Source organism: Macrotis lagotis, chromosome X, assembly GCF_037893015.1.
Source record: "Macrotis lagotis isolate mMagLag1 chromosome X, bilby.v1.9.chrom.fasta, whole genome shotgun sequence".
Taxonomy (NCBI): Eukaryota; Metazoa; Chordata; class Mammalia; order Peramelemorphia; family Peramelidae; genus Macrotis; species Macrotis lagotis.
The window spans coordinates 505,020,699-505,036,155 of NC_133666.1; the positions used below are offsets into that span (position 1 = coordinate 505,020,699).

Here is a 15,457-nt window from a genome sequence, read left to right on the forward strand (position 1 = left end):
TATTTCCATCAGTAATTCTTTGCAACTTTTAAACTCTGCTTTATACAAAAAGTCTCAAAATGTAATTGTTAGCTGTGGATTGCAAGACTAAATCATCTCTATAGACATTATTGCTAGGGTGCAAGTGTCCCTGATGTGTAGCAAGATAATTATAGTCAGATTTAGTATACTCTTATTTTTCATTAAGTAGCACAATTCAGATTGAGGATTCTGTAGGTTTCACCTTCATAACATTCTTAAACATCCCATTCCCTCCACTCGCACCCACTACTCACAGTGTAGAACCTCAGTTCAGTATTCTTTGATATTTTTTGCATTATACTGTTGGTTGGTTACTCTTTCTGCCTCAATTCTCTCCCCGCCCTAGTTTAACCTCTACTGCACTCCATAAACTTTATTTTAGTCTTGAAATTTTTATTTAATATTTCTTGCTGTCTCATGGCACCTTTAGCTTTTATCTGGTCCAATTTAACTTTCAGTGAGTTTCTTGCTTGGGACAGGTTAATTGTGCTGTTAATTCTTTTAGTGCTTTTAATTCTCTTTTCCAGTTTTTTCTTTCTTTTACAATTTTTTTTCCTGTGGTGTTCTCATTTTATTAATAAAAAAACATTTTTAACTCTTTAAGTCTTCTACTCTTCTAGGAATTCTAGATATGTACCCAAGTTATGTTTTTCTTTGAAACTTTGCTTGTAGATTCTTTGTAGTCATTCTCTTTTTCTGGGTTTGTATCTTGAGTATCCTTGTCACCATAATAGTTAGGGTTTTTTTGGAGGGATTCATTTTGGTTTACTCATTGTTCAAATCTACTTTTTGACTTTGGGTTTAATGTTAGGTCTGGACTCTTCTGGAATAAATTGGGCTGACCCTATTGCTCCTTTCTTGAGATATTATTGTGTTATCCCAATATCCCAGGTCAACTCAGACTGAGTTCTTACAAGTTTACAGGGACTCCCAAAGTACTTTGATCTGGGGCAAAAAGTCTGATTACTACTCCTCTGATCTGAGTTCTGCAAGGTTCTGACCTGGGTTTAGATCTGAGCAACAGATTTTTGGGGTTACCCTAATTGATGTTCTCCTGGGTTCAGCCATTATTAGCTAGCTGGACAGAACTGCAGGTTCCCCTTTGGTTTAAGATTCCTACCTTGATTATTCTACTATGTACTACAGACTTGTCTAGAAGTTGGACCTGAAATTGTACTCTGCCACTGAGCTTCACAGCTGCTGCTGCTTTTGTCTGTTCATAGCCTAAGGCCTGAAACCACTTGTTACTTTGGAACATGTGTCCCTTTCTCAATTAACCCTAGATTTGTGACCCAGAACTGGTGGTAAGCAGCATAGCCACCAGTTTGTACCTATTCTTGTGCTTTGCACATATTTAAGCCTCTCTTTGCTAAGTCTGGCCCTGGTGTCCAGTCTCTCATTGCATTGGGATGTTCTGCAAAGCTTCTTCCCCTTTTCTACAGACCTCTCTGTCCCTAAGCAAACTGAGCTAGAAGAATGACTTAACTGTGATCCTCCCCATCATGATTTCCTGATAAGGATCTGTTTTGGTAAATTTGCTATATCTGTTTTTAAGGAAATTGGGATAGGAAGTTTCATTATACTTCCTTCCACTATTCTGCCATATTAGATCTGCCTCCCTATGCATGTGATATTAAAAGCACCAAGCACTATTGCCCCAGCATTTGTAATAACATGATGAAAAGAAGACAGAGGTGCCTACATCATCCCTTCCACAAAACAAGACTCCTCTGTGTAATCTCCCTTCAAGAGGAATTGGAAGAGGTCAGTAGTCAACACCAGATTTTGTTTGACGTAATACAGAATTCACAATTGCCTTTCTGACCTTGTCTTTATAGTGAGTATCTGGAAGTTCATCAGACAGAGTTGGACAAGTTGACTGCTCAGTTAAAAGACATGAGAAGAAACTCTCGCCTGGTAGGTACTATCCTGTCACTAATACATTAACAATCTGCTGGTTTCAATCACAGAAACAGGGACTAATTTTCTTCCAGTTGGAAAGTGGGGGTGGGGAAGCAGCTTTTAAGAAAAGCAGATCCAAGTTGTAAATTGCTATCTCCAATCTTTAAGTGTTTTAAAGACAAGTCAAAATTCTGCTGTCTGGCTATTATAATTGTTTTGGAAAGAAAGAAAATCCAGAGCTCAAAAAGAAAAAAAAAGAAGAAACAAACAACACAGGGAGCAGGGGGAGAGGGGTTGGGTAGGGCGGCAGAGAATGTTTTATATAGACATTCTTGTGTTCCTCTAGAATGCTAATAGTCTAAGCTGATGGAATTCAAAACTCATCATTCTTTCCTTGATGGAGGGAACACAGTGGTGGAGTAGGTGTCAGAGAAGAAGTAAGATAAAAGAAGACTGCTATCTATCAGAGAGAAGTACAAATGCATATAGTTGAAAATTTAGGAATTCCATGGACATGTTGAATATACAAAGAATGCCTATCCTTCCCTAAAAAAATTAAGTTTCTTTTTGACTTTGAAAGGCATGACATAGGAGAATAGACACTGTACATGGATCAGATTTTGGTCTTGCCTCAGACACCTAAAGAATATGTGAACCTGGTCAAATAATTTAATCTCTCTGTACTTCAGTTTACTTTTCTGTAAAATGAGAGCATTGAATTTGGGTTTCAAGACTCACATCCCATTCTATGCTCAGTGTGAATGCTGCCCTTTGTGTGGGTGAAGAGGGGAAGAAAAAGCAGGGTTGGGGAGATGGTAGTGGCGTTGCTAATAAAATGAATGGTTTTTAGAATAATTATTGTTCAAGGGCTGCTAGGTGGCACAATGGATAAAGCACCAGACCTGGAGTCAGGAGTACCTGAGTTTAAATCTGGCTTCAGACACTTAATAATTACCTAGCTGCCTGGCCTTGGGCAAGCTACTTAACTTCACTGCCTTGCAAAAACCGAAAAAAAAAAAAAAAAGAACCATTGTTCCTAAGTCTTGTAATGAGGATTCTTATGGCCTGAATAATGATGTTCAGTACATTTTCATTGTAATTGCCTTTGGGCCAAGTCTGCAGTCTCACCTAAGGTCAGTGTGAGCAACAAAAATATAAAGATAGGAGGCAAAATAAATAACTTTTCATGGCCTTTGTATTGAATGTGGAGATATTAGATCTAAATTTGAGCTTTGTGATCTTAAGTACTTTATTCCTCTAGTTTCAATTTGTTCATCCATAAAATGATATGCTAGGATTACATCTGGGCTTCTTTAGCATGGGATTTGTGACATGTTTTATTTATTTTTAGTATTTTGATAACTGTATTTCAATATAATTGATTTCCCTTTGGAATTCTAAGGAGTTCCTTAAACTTCACCAGATTGCCAAAGGGTTCTTATGACACAAAACTGGTTAAGAACCTTTTGATTGGGGCAGCAACGGCCCTGGAGTCAAGAGTACCTGGATTCAAATCCCGCCTCAGACACTTAATAATTACCTAGCTGTGTGGCCTGGGGCAAGCCACTTAACCCCATTTTCCTTGCAAAATCCTAAAAAAAAAACCAAAAACACTTTTTGATTGTATGACCTTTTAAGTGTTTCACACCTAAAACCATTTTCTGACTTTGGACTCTAGGTTTTATGGGACTTGAATTTTCCCTCCTTGGAAATGCTCCATTATTTATCTCACCTGTTTTCCTTCCTTGTTTCTCCCTGTCTCCCTACCCTATCTTATCCTCCCAAGGATGATCATAGGATAGAGATTGAGGTCATCCACTATAATTCCTTCATTTTACAGATGACAGAACTGAGACCCAGGTTAACTGATTTGCCCAAGGTCACACAGGTAATATCAATGGTGGTATTTGGACTCTGGTCCTCTGACTCCAGAGCCAGTGTTCTTTTCCCTTTATCATACCCTCTGATTAGTCTAGCAAACTTATATACATTATTATTGGTTCCAGAGGCCAAAAGCTTCTAGAATATTTTTTTGTATAACTTTAATGGCAGCAAAAATTTCAGTGATACTTCATTAGATCTCCTTAATGGATAAAATCTTTGAGAGTAGATTTAGATTCCCTTTTAGTAAAGAGTCAAAAACAATTCAGGGCCAAATATGGTAAAGAAAGAGATATGATTAAGGTGAAATGTTAATTTAGGTCTAAGAAAAGGTATATCTTCTTCAAGTATTTACAAAGCACTTAACACATGTATGAGACAAAGAAAAAACATTCACTACTTTCAAGAACCTCATAATAAACCAAATTATAAATGTATGTGACTGATGTACCAGATATGAAGCAGTTTTTTAAAATTAAATTCTTTTTTGTTTTCAAAGATCCACCTTCTCTTTCTTCCCCTTCCCCTTATCTCAAGAAAAGCAAGAAAAACAAAACTCTCACTCTAAACATATTGAGTCAAGCAAGACAAATTCATTGACCATTTCCACAAAAATGTTCTCTCAATCAATATTAAATTCTCACATCTCTACCTCTGAAGCAATTTTAAAAGAAAAGTTTTAAAACAAATTTTAGTCCATGCTGCATTTTAAAATTGAGCATCTCTAGCCTCTCAAAGTAACTATTTGAAATAACAAATTAATATTTACTTGAACATTGATTTATAGCTAAACAGTTCCCAGTATATGGAGTGTGATAAAGTACCATTGATAAGATTAGCCACAGTGCTTAAAGGGTAGAGTCTAGTTGAAAGAATAATGTTGTGATGTGCAAGGACTATACTAGATGAATGCCTTAAGTTAGAATTTAATTTTTCTATGACTCAGTTTCTGTGCAAGATCTGAATAAAAAAGCACCAACCACCCACCTTCCTCAGAATAAGTGCAAATGGAGTAACAAGATTGAATTTTGCTTTTTTTATTTTAATTTTTTTTAGGGTTTTTTTTTGCAAGGCAAATGGGGTTAAAGTGGCTTGCCCAAAGCCACACAGCTAGGTAATTATTAAGTGTCTGAGACCAGATTTGAACCCAAGTACTCCTGACTCCAAGGCCAGTGCTTTATCCACTATGCCACCTAGCCACCCCGAGATTGAGTTTTTAAGACATTTTGAAAGCCTTGTCACTAAAGTGCTTAGTAAATATTTGTATTAGGACATAGTGAGTACTTTTAAGTCCTATTAACATGCAGGAGAATATACATACCACTGCCACTCATTCAACTATAACTCCTTCACCCTGCTCAACTAACTACCTGTACTTCATTTCACACATCTTTCAAACTAACAATGGAAATCTAAAGTGAAGGAGCATATTACTTTTTTTTAAGGTTTTTGGCAAGGCAAATGGGGTTAGGTGGCTTGCCCAAGGCCAGGCATATTAGTTTTCAAAAACTGGTCCTGGTATTTTCAAAAAGTTCAAATGGTTCTTTGAAGACACTCACCCACTTTTTTACAGTAAGAGAGAATATCAATTGGGACTGATTATATTATCTAAGAAAAACTGCAACTAACTTTCAACAGTGAAGTCATTAACAATTTAGGAAAAAATATATTTTAATTCTACTATTCTTTTCTTCATTTAGGGTGTTCTATATGACCTAGATAAGGTAAGTGACAAATCCCCCCTCCTTCATTTACTTGATTTGTAGAAGGGTAAAAGGATTCAACTTTGGGACTTGTGTGATGATATCTAAAACACTGATTTGTGTTTGATTTCCTTGATAAAAATCTTTTATTTTCAGATCAAACCAAGAATTGAATCTCATTTTGTCAATTATAATGCCTGTCTCCAGACTCTTATGCTTGTAAACTTGATTCCTGTGAACTTGGTTCTTGGAATATGCTTGTGATCTTGGTTCTTATTCCTAAAGTACCTCAATAGTCTTTAATTTATTGATAAACCATTTCATTTCCCAAGAATTTGAGTTCCTTAGTGCTTTCATTAAAAAAGAAAATCTACAGAAAAGTAGCCTGCATTAACCCTAGAAAAATATTATTGCATCTCAGAATTCTCAAACACAGAATATAATTATCTGTCCTAAAAGCTCAGAGAAGGGGATAGAAGAAATTTAAGTAAGTTCATGCTTTATAAAAATATATATTATTTACATCAACTTCTTCCAAATTTATGTACAAGCTACTCATACAGATAAAAGCAAAAGAGACGAAGTATTTGAGGGTCTATTTTAATGATTGATAGTCATTTCAGTGAAGGAATATATCTGTATAAATTTAAATTAAAATTAAAATGATTATTTTTTTTAAACTTTTTTTTTAAATCTAGCAAATCAAAGCTATCGAGAGATATATGAGACGACTCGAATTTCACATTAGTAAGGTAATTAAAGTTCCTATCATTTTTCTTCTGACTTTCAGTTCTTATGTTACTCATCAATATGATTATGATTCTTTTCCTTTATTATTGAAGAAGACCAAAATGACATCACTATGTTTAAGACGAATTATGGTGTGTCCAACTGTGGCTAATCAGACCAATATGAACTCGGAATGCTCTACCACAGGTTGGGCACAAATAGTCCATGTGAACACCTGGAGAGGGTATTCTAAGCTTATGTAAGTCACGTTTCCTTTGAGCTGCTTCAATTCTGCCTTCCTCACTGATGAGAACACACCACACTGGATGGTCTTGTGCCAGTGTTTCCCATGATGTACAATCATTTCTTTTTATCTTTTTAAATTTTATTTATTTAAGGCAGCGGGTTTAAGTGACTTGCCCAAGGTCACACAGCTAGGTAAATTATTAAGTGTCTGAGGCCAGATTTCAACTCAGGACCTCCTGACTCCAAGGTCGTTGCTCCATCCACTGCGTCAACTAGCTACCCCAATGTATTTCTAAAGTTCTTTAATGAGACCTGGGTGTCTCAGCATTGTTTCTTCTGACCCCCTTGTGACATTTACTCTGTGTGAATTCTCCATAAAATAGTTTTTTGGCAAGCATACATCTGGTATTCTAACTTCTCCAATTGCCTGGAGAAGTTCATCAGTATTGTACATCAATTTCATGATGGTGTGCATGCCCGGGTTCTGGATAATGAATGATGCTACAAGGATGTGTCCTTGCTCACATACTTTCTTTTTTTAGAATTATCTTTTCAGCAATTATCAAATGCCTTTACTGAGGATGAACATAACCTTAAGGTCAATTCAACTTGAAAAGGCTACAAGCCAAGACCAAAGTGGAGGGAGTATTGGTCCATGGTCTTCTGTTTGCAGATGATTGTGCACTCAGTGCAGTCTCTGAAGCTGAGATAGAACAAAGTATGGATTGATTCTCTGCTGCTTGTGCTCATTTTGGTCTCACAATTAGTACCAAGAAAACACAGGTGCTCCATCAGTCAGCACCACACCATCCAACTATGGAACCATCAGCAAATGAAGTTTTGAATAATGTAGATAAGTTCATTTACCCTGACTGTGTCCTTTCCAAGGAGATGCACATTGATAATGAAGTTGACACCTGCATTGCCAGAACTAGCTCAGTATTTGAGACGATCTGAAAGTATGGGAGAGAAGAAGTATTAATCCAACAAACTGAAGGTCTAAAGAGTTGTTGTGCTGACCTCATTGCTATATGCCTATAAAACCTGGATAATCTACCAGTGTCATGTCAGGAAACTGAATTGCTTTCATTTAAATTGTCTTAGGAAGATTCTGAAGATCATCTGACAGGAGAATATACCAGACACTGAGGTCCTTTCTTGAACTAAACTACCTAGCATTCCAATATTACTACAGAGAGTGATCAATATAGGTTTTTCTAAATTTGGTCTATGAGGAACTCCTTGCATAAATGACTCTCAACTAGACAAGAAATTAGGCAGACACTGGTGATGAAAGAGGGAAGATTCAGAATAACAACTAGGAGTGTCTGGTATTCTTTATACAAATTTTTTCATCTGCTAGAATCTGTCTGCTATCTCTCTGCTTTCTCTCTTTGCCCCATGTTTTAATGACCATCAAAAGGGCATAATCTGTCAATTATCATCATACCTACTCCCAAAATAGTTTTTCCATTGTTTCTTCACTCCATAAAAGTAGCAAGCTAGAAACCCTACAAGATTTACTCCATTTTGGCCTTTACTACTCTTCCATCTTCATTATGAGCTGATACAATGAGAAAAAAATGTTCTGAAGCTAGTCCTAAAATTTTCTAGGTGGGGCAACTAGGTGGCACAGTGGATGGATCACCGGCCCTGGAGTCAGGAATATCTGAGTTCAAATCTGGCCTCAGGCACTTAATAATTACCTAGCTGTGTGGCCTTGGGCAAGCCACTTAACCCCACTGCCTTGCAAAAACCTCAAAAAAAACAATTTCTAGGCATCTGTTGGTAGTAGAAGTAAAATCATTGTACACCTGTATTGGGGAAGAGGGAATGAGCAAGTTCATTAAGGTTGATCATCACACCCATGTTGCTGTTAGGATATGCAATGTTTTTCTGGTTCTGCTCATGGCCACATTTCTTTTCAATTTTGCCTTGTATATTTAAGTATCTATGCATGCTCAAATAGATCAATTCACAGAAAGATAGCAATAATAATATGCAAACATTCATTATAAATATAGTTTTAATTACTCAAGAAGATGATTTTAAAACTGTATCAATGGGGGGGGGGGTAGCCAGGTGGCACAGTGGCTGGAGCACCGGCCCTGGAGTCAGGAGTACCTGAGTTCAAATTTGGCCTCAGCCACTTAATAATTACCTAGCTGTGTGGCCTTGGGCAAGCCACTTAGAAAATTGGTTTTGTTTATTAAAAGAAATTTTAGAGATTATCAAAGTTGTCAGCATCCCTTTAAGTTCTTATACTAGATCTAATCCACTTAAGGGCAATTAAAGTCATGCTTTCTCTTCTTCCTACTCCTCTTCTAGAAAAATAATCAGAGAAATATTTTCCATCTGAGTTCCTTCTTTACCCTCTATGTCCCCTACAGCATTAATCAATAACCATTTTTCATCAACGAAAGATTCGATAAGTCACAACTCAACTCCTTGACAAAAGGAAAAGAGCTGGGTTCATGTGTCTCTTCCCTCCAAATTTCAGAAGGCCGCTTTAAGGACTAATTGATCAAGTGGATAGCCACAGGGAATTCTTTAACAAATAGACTATATTAGTCGAATTCTAAAAATTGCCTTACCCTGAATCATGTAAAATTGTCATGATGTACAGAAAGGGGGAAAAAAGATAAAGCACCAGAAATACTATTAAAAATGATAGTTCCTTCCATTGAAAAACTGGAAATTTGCTTTTAAAGGAAAAAAAACTTTATAAAACTTAAAAGAGAAACCTAGACAACTCAAATATAACATCAATCTCTAAATTCCTTTGGAAGCCAAAGAATTAGTTCAGAAAAAAGAATACAAGTAATTTAAAACTAATTAGATTTACCTAGTAATGGTGTCTTACAGAGGTAGAAAAAAATTGTATTTTTAACTTGTGGAAGTACTGTTCCCTAAACTGCCCTAAAATGTTATTCTAATTATATTGAGCAAAACAACCTTAGGTAGTTGAATTTATGTATTATTAGCTGAAGGTCAAGATGAAAGATTATAGAGAAGTATGCCTTCCTCAGTTTTTCAAATTGTAATACAAAAATTCTACTTCATCTCTTCATAATATGAAAGAGAGACTGGATTTTGGAAAACTAAGCCAAGAATACAGAAGCTCAAGTAGGTTCCATTAAATCATTTTCAAGTTCTGGTCCAGGGAAGACCATCCAAGGTCCAACCTAACAAAACAGTAGAAAAACTCATCAGAGTCTGACTGACCACCAAAGGATGAAATTTTTTGACTGTCTCCTAAGATGTTCTGATATCATTGAAATGAATAATCTTTAGAAGTAAGAAGTATTTTAGAGTAATTATATAGCACAATAGTATCCATAATTCTGACAAATGATGAAGAGGGTGAATAGAAGTTGAAGAGATATCATTATGTTGTTTATCCTCAAAGAAGACCATGAGGTCAGGGAGGTGATGACATGCCAAACATGTGATTTGGATTTGAGTGAGGGGTTGTTAGGTCACCAGCCTTACTTTGTCCTCTTGAATCATCTGCGTTTGAATCAGGACAACTGGGGCCCTGGATTTGAAGCAATTGGGGGTGAAGTGATTTGCCCTAAGTCAGATAGCTAATAAGTGTCAAATGTCTGAGACCAAATTTGAACTCAGGTCTTCCTGACTCCAGGGCAGGTGCTCTATCCACTATGCCATCTAGTTGCCCTGCAAAATTTTAATATACAAATGTAAGAAAAAGGAAGAAGTTATTTTTTCTGTGTTTCAAAAAAGAAAACTTAATGATTTTAAGCACAAGAATGCTTCCTTGTTCTCAAAACAACTATCACCTTTTTTCCTATATCTAAAAAATAGCAAAAACCATGTTTTAAATCCTAGCTCTGAGATACTAAGTATTTATATTTGGCTCTGAAAGTTGCTCATCCTTCCTGAATTTTAGTTCCTAACTGGTAAAGTAAAGATAAGAAAACACCTCCTATTCACCTTACAGGATTGTTATAAGGAAAACTCATTGTAATCTTCAAGTCATTATATAATGTAAGCTTATTGCAGTATTTTTAAGAAAAAAAGAATTATCAGTTATATTGAACCTATTTTAAATAGAAATAATAAATGAAACAAAATGGGCACATAGTTCAAATGATATTGATTCCTTCCTTGCTAATGTTAAAATGAAGTATCATTTCTTGCCTAAAATAAGACAACCAGCTACTCATGTTACATGGTTTAAATGTTTTTATCATGACCAGGTGGATGAACTCTATGAAGCTTATTGCATCCAAAGACGTCTCCAAGATGGCGCTAGCAAAATGAAGCAAGCATTTGCCATTTCCCCAGCCAGCAAAGCTGCCAGAGAGAGTTTAACTGAAATCAACAGGAGCTACAAGGAATATACTGAGGTATATGCTAATCTATTCAGCCTCAAAATAAATGGTTATTCCAAGAAACAAGCTGCTTTATTCCTACCTTCCCTACTCCACTCCCCTCTTCTTTTCTATTGCAATTTTTTTTGGCTATCTATGGGTCCACTCCCCTCTTCTTTTCTATTGCAATTTTTTTTGGCTATCTATGGGAATTTGTTTTGAAGATAAATATTGGGCTTCTTTGGCTATTAGATAGTATACATTATATTTATATTTACCAATATTCAAGGGCAATCACGAATGACCTCACTCTCCATTTAACTAGTATACTTTGGACCATTCTTTTTTTTTAATTTATTTTTTGGGTGGTTTTTTTAGTTTTCAAGGCAATGGGGTTAAGTGACTTGCCCAAGGTCACACAGCTAGGTAATTATTAAGTGTCTGGGGCCGGATTTGAACTCAGGTCCTCCTGACTCCAGGGCTGGTGCTCTATCCACTGTACCACCTAGCTGCCCCTGTACTTTGGACCATTCTTACAACCTAATCATGACCTACTTTTTATGTATCCCATATATCTTTTTTTTCCCCTTGCAAGATAAACTCTTTGAGGGCTGGGCTTCATTTATATCTTTTTTATCCCTCTCAGCACACTATATTGTAAACAGGTATTCATTAAATGTTTATTGAATGAATGAATGAAGCAATCCAATTTGGAAATCTTTTTTCATTCCTTTTCATCTTTAGTTCAGGATGTAAAGTAACTGATTTAGCTTTTAAGCTTGATAGTCTCTCAAAGAGTTTGAAATGAATAGGGCTGACATTGGTAAATAAAATCATGATCAGAGAATAAAGATGTTCACAGGTTTGGTGAGGTCATGTTACTGGGTTTTACTGATGTCATTGTCATGCTGAACCAAACAGCTTTGGTTTTTTAGATATTTTTGTGTAAACAGTACTGTCACTGACTTCTGTAGCTATACAGCTATAGATAAAGCATACTGTTATTCTTTTAAGGCAACTTAGTAAGTGGAAGGAATACTAGACTTAGGGTCCAAAGACCTCAGGTTAAATCTCAGCTCCAACACTTACTAGATATGTCTCTCTGAGTGTCAATGCCCTCATCTATAAAATGGAGATAATAATACTTGTATTATATGCCTCAGGGAGTTGTATAATAGAAAGTCTTTTTAAAAACTCAACATAAATGATTTGTTGGTTTATGTGATCCATTTCTATGGAAATTAAGCTTGATCTTTTTCTCAGCCATCAGTTTTCTTTTAATGAAAAATTAAATCTCTCAGATTTGTTACTTGGATAATTTTTACCTGGGGAAGCTAGGTGGCATACTGAGCTCAGACTCAGACTCATTTTCATGAGTTCAAATCTAGTCTCACATGCACCTGGGCAAATCACTTAATCCTGTTTGCCCCAGTTCCTCATCTGTAAAACGAGCTGGAGAAGGAAACACAAAAGCATTCCTATATCTTGATCCAAGAAACCCCAAATGGGGTCAACAAGAGTTGGACATAACTGAATTTTTTTTTTACTTGGATAGGAAATTTTCCTTCCTCTGCTTCAAGGGACTGCTGATACGCCCAAGAAAGTAATGTCTAGAAAGTGCTTTGGGATTCCTTAGTCATGGAGCCATAAGATGTACAAGATGTTTTGTGTTTTTTTTTAAAGAAAATTTGTTCTGATGCAGATACTATATTTTCCTTCTTAGAATATGTGTACCATTGAAGCAGAGATGGAGCATCTTCTGGGGGAGTTTTCCATTAAGATGAAAGGTAATTTTAAAAATTATTTGCTCTCTTATTGGTGGCAATGCCCTACAGTGCACCAGGTTTCAGTCTGCTGTTTTTATATAAGATGCAAAGACCTAATGCCTCTTACTCTTCCTCTCTTTTTGATGCTTTTCATCCCTAACTCCAATCCCATGAGATATGGAGCCCCTAGGATCCCAGAGAATATTTACATTGTATGGTGCCTGCCTAGCTTCTTTTTTTGGTTTTAATCTCACTAGAAAATGTGCCTATTCCTTTGTTTATAGCATCTAGAATTATGTCATCTTTCAGATGGTTAATCAAACAAAAGTAAATATGTGAATGCATAACCATAAAGTTATACTCTACCTGCTTTAAAATAAAAAAACAATCTGGATCTTGAGAAAAGAGAGAGATTACTTAATGGGTTATGTCTGAATTATATCTGAGGATAGAAAGTACTATCTAAAAAAGCAGTCAATATTGCATTTTTATATCATTAATTAAAAATTTAAAGTAGAGTTAGTATATAAGCCATGTAATTCCAAATCTTTCCTCGAAATTTGATTCCTTCACATACAATGAATACTATTTCTATGAGTAATGGAGTCAAAGAAAAGGGAATTTAAACCAGCCAAAGCCCAAGTAGTGGAGCTTCACTTTGGCATGAGTCATCTGCTTCATACTTGAGATATTCTCCAGTCTCATGCCCTGTTTTGACACATAAAAAGCCTGTTGGGATACATGTGCTTAATACCACAGTGAACTGGGCTCTATATTCAACTAATGGATCCATTTGCCTTTGGCAGCTGTGGTGAATCATTTTATATGCTATTCAAGGTTTTTACAAAAGAATCATCTGTGTTTCAAGTTAATGCTATGCCATTATTTTCATCTATAGCTTTGCTTCTATGTGGAAAGAACATTGGCTATGGACCCAATGAGAGCATCTCTGTTCAATCCTTTCTCTGCTACCTTGGGTAACCTAGGGCACATCTTTTAATTTCTTAGGTGTAAAAGAGGAAGTCAGACTACATGACCTCTAGGGTCAAATCTCAATTCTTGATCCAATGTACTTATCAAATTATATCCATTCCTTGATGCCCATTTTACTAAGGCACTTCAGGTTGGTGGGTGGAAGTGGTGTTTTTCCCCCCAGATAGTTTTAAGGTCCAATCTAGTAATATTTCATTTCTAAATCATCTTTATAGAATTAACTTACTTCCAAATAATTTGGCAATTAATTAACCTTCTTTCCCAATCTCCTTCCTTCCTAGCTGAGAAATGGACACTTGATTGGCATAGTAGCTGGGACTCAGGTCACAGGTGTGAGGAATCTGGTTACCTGGGTGGCTGTTGTTTTGCCTTTCAATAAAGTTCTGATTTTCTGCCACTCAGAGATTTATTTTAGTTTGTTCTTATAAAGCTGTGATGCTAGGAGACCAAGAAGACAATAAAATGGCACTAAATTTCTCATTGTCCTTATTTGAAAAAGCAGAAGGGGTGGAGAGGAGAAAGAAGGGAGTGGGGGTGGGGGTGGGGAATTTCTTTGAAAAGAAATCCATACTCCCACAAAAAAAATACATATTTTTTTCAGGAGCTCCTAAGGGCACATCATCTAGGAGGTGGCTCTCTAATGGTTCTCTATCAAAGAGCTTTAATACAGTATGTAAGCATGGCATTGAAATGAAACATAGCTTTGGGGCAAACCAGGGACTATGCTAAAAGTTTGGGCGAACCCTTTGTGCATGCTGAAATCTGTACGTAAACTGGGGTGAAAAGTTGAATGTTAACAAATGAGCAGGACAGCAGGGAAAATGAAGTCAAGATAGATGTGTAAAACATGCTTCTGAGGAAGGAAAAAGCATTTGAATACTAGAAAACCTAAATTATTTATGCCCCATTGCCAAATTGGAAAGCTCTCACTGTTAACTGAAGAACTTGACAGTAACCTTTGTGGTTGTTTTACTTGGAGTGGGACGTGAGACATATGTGGAATTGGAGACAGAATGGAAAGTCATAAAGGGAGGAGAGAAAGGGAGAAGGGAGAGGAAGAGTGAAAGAAAAAAAGAAAAGGGAGAAGAGGGGGGTAGAAAATACTGCAAGAATGGACTCACTTTGAGAAAATATGGGTGACCATATCTATTGCAACATATATGCAATAAAGAAAAGATTATTTTAGACAGTTTAATCATATCTGACACAATGTAACTAAAGAACAGGATTCAGCCTAGGAAATAATCTGAGATCTATAGCCAGGTCTAAAAGAAATACTGGTTATTAATATGATAAAATGGGAGTGGGGGAAAACAAATAAATTTACACATATAGTGTTCAGTAAGACCATAGTTTTTTCTATTTGAACAATTTCTATTTTAAAATGGTCTTGCTAAAAGAATACAGTATTATTTTCCTAGTAACCCTAGGAAAGGTTGATTAAGCATGAAACTAATAAGCTCTAAAATATCATTTAAAAAGCATGTTAATCCCATTAAGTATTTTATTCCCTTGTTTAAAATTTGATTTTAATTTCATACCCAAATTATCTGATTTCTCCCAAATGAGAAAGCAAGAAATATTAAACCTGTTATAAGCATGTAGTTAAGTCAAATTCCCTCATTAACCATTTCAAAACAAGTCTCAATCACCTCTTAACAGGAGGAAGGTAGACTGTTTCATCATGACTTGACCATGATTGATCCTTGTGTTGATTAGAGTTTCTAAGTCTTACAAAATTGTATATCTTAATAATCTTGCATAATTTATTCTCCTGATTATATCTGATCACTTCATTCTGTATCAGTTCATAGAAATCTTCCATTTTTTCTGAAACCATTCTTTACATAGCATTTTTACAGTATAGTAGAATTCTATCGCA

General features: G+C 35.9%; 1 protein-coding gene across 6 annotated transcripts in view; it reads left to right on the top strand.

Moving 5' to 3' along the window:
- RIPOR2 (RHO family interacting cell polarization regulator 2) overlaps positions 1-15,457 on the top strand; it is a 220,255-nt gene that overhangs the window by 158,070 nt on the left and 46,728 nt on the right. For all 6 annotated transcript variants that reach the window (XM_074205656.1, XM_074205658.1, XM_074205653.1 and 3 more), the window contains exons 4-8: positions 1,860-1,938; positions 5,505-5,528; positions 6,206-6,259; positions 10,703-10,852; positions 12,540-12,603. In XM_074205656.1, coding sequence (XP_074061757.1) covers positions 1,860-1,938; positions 5,505-5,528; positions 6,206-6,259; positions 10,703-10,852; positions 12,540-12,603 — 371 coding nt within the window. The remainder of the gene's footprint in view (positions 1-1,859; positions 1,939-5,504; positions 5,529-6,205; positions 6,260-10,702; positions 10,853-12,539; positions 12,604-15,457) is intronic.